Source organism: Dendrobium catenatum, unplaced genomic scaffold, assembly GCF_001605985.2.
Source record: "Dendrobium catenatum unplaced genomic scaffold, ASM160598v2 fragScaff_scaffold_671, whole genome shotgun sequence".
In the NCBI taxonomy this organism is placed as follows: domain Eukaryota; kingdom Viridiplantae; phylum Streptophyta; class Magnoliopsida; order Asparagales; family Orchidaceae; genus Dendrobium; species Dendrobium catenatum.
Genome location: NW_021319133.1, coordinates 1,440,131 through 1,441,533, shown reverse-complemented (window position 1 = coordinate 1,441,533; position 1,403 = coordinate 1,440,131). Strand labels below are relative to the sequence as shown.

Genomic DNA, 1,403 nt, shown 5'->3' with positions numbered 1-1,403 from the left:
CCTAAATTAACTCACAAATTAATATTTTACATATTTATAATGTGTATTTTATGTTTACTATCACATATTATTACCATCACCATTTTAGGCATTCCTATTAGAAATATGGTTTAAAACAGGACCCTGCTGGGCCTGAGTTGGTTGGGCTATATGAGATACGAGCCAGGCCATTTTCCAGCCTGGTACATGCTAACCTAGCTCAAAATCTGCTATTAAAAACTATTGATGTTGTTAATTGCGAGGTCTAGGTTTTTTCAAGTTCTATAGCATCTGCTTTTTTTTAATTTTATTTTTAATTTTAAGAAATTCGTGCTCACATGGGTTTGCATTCATGTATTGAATTGTTCTGGCAATTTCTTCCTCTCCATATAATGTAATAGAACTCTAGTATATGTTTGAGCTGGTTCAGTGATCATACGAATTAGCAGCTTTCGCATCCTTGATCCTCTTCTTGATCCTATCTGTAGACGAGGCATTCCATTATACGCTTATTTCTATTTTTGGGCTACCTTAAATTTACTTGAACAAATGTTATTAAGCTATTCTAGTTCCAATCGGTAAGGTTGTCCGATAATGTTGTTCTTCTCATCTACTGGTTTTAATCAACCAATTAAGCTTTTCTGCTGTTATTGCTAATCTTCAGAACTAAAAGCCTAATGAAATGAATTCATGATATCATTACTATTTCTTGAATGCAATTTAAATATTACCAATGTGATTTGCTATATTGTTTTGAATCCATGCACAGGTATTGTGATTGGAAAATTTTTTCCTTGAACGAACTGTTGTACTTTTTTGGACAGAGATATGCCAGGTATGTCACTTAAGACTTTAATGGTTTACTTTGATTTCTTTTTGTAACCAGCTTGGCGAATACGATATTTTTAATCTATTTTTCTTGGTATCTCATTATACTTGATCTTTGTATTCTACTTTCTTTTCTCTTTCCCTTTTTGCAGTCCAACCTGCCTTTTTACTTCAACTATATGCTTTCTGTTGACGGTGTGGATAGCGAATTTGACTTTATAAAGTGTTGGCCTTTGTATGTGTTTTACGATCAATTCAAGCAAATGCGATGAGAATGGAGATCGTTTGATGTAGGGGGTGTTAAAACGGGTATTCGGGTCGGGTTAGGTGGAACCCGGGATTGACCCGCGCTCAATTCAGCTAACCAAAACCCAACCCAATTTTGTAAACGGGTTAGAAATTTAGACCTAGACCGACTTGCCAGGTTATTGGGTTGAACCGACTCGACCTGCTAACTTGGAACACACCAGGAGAGATTGGCGAGTTCATGCATTGGTGCGTGCGGGTGGAGGGGGAGAGCACATCGAGGTGGCAAGCACGGCCTACGTGTGTGAAGTTATGTTTCTGCTCCAGGATCGTCCAGGACGATCTGGGAT

The 1,403-nt window shown here is 37.4% G+C and overlaps 1 protein-coding gene across 3 annotated transcripts in view; it reads left to right on the top strand.

Annotated features, from left to right (window-relative positions):
• Positions 1-748: 748 nt before the first annotated feature.
• LOC110105666 (membrane-bound transcription factor site-2 protease homolog) overlaps positions 749-1,403 on the top strand; it is a gene marked incomplete at its 5' end in the record, with an annotated part of 48,466 nt that continues 47,811 nt past the window's right edge. For all 3 annotated transcript variants that reach the window (XM_028695756.1, XM_028695757.1, XM_028695755.1), the window contains 1 exon segment: positions 749-814. In XM_028695756.1, the coding sequence (XP_028551589.1) occupies positions 749-814 (66 nt within the window).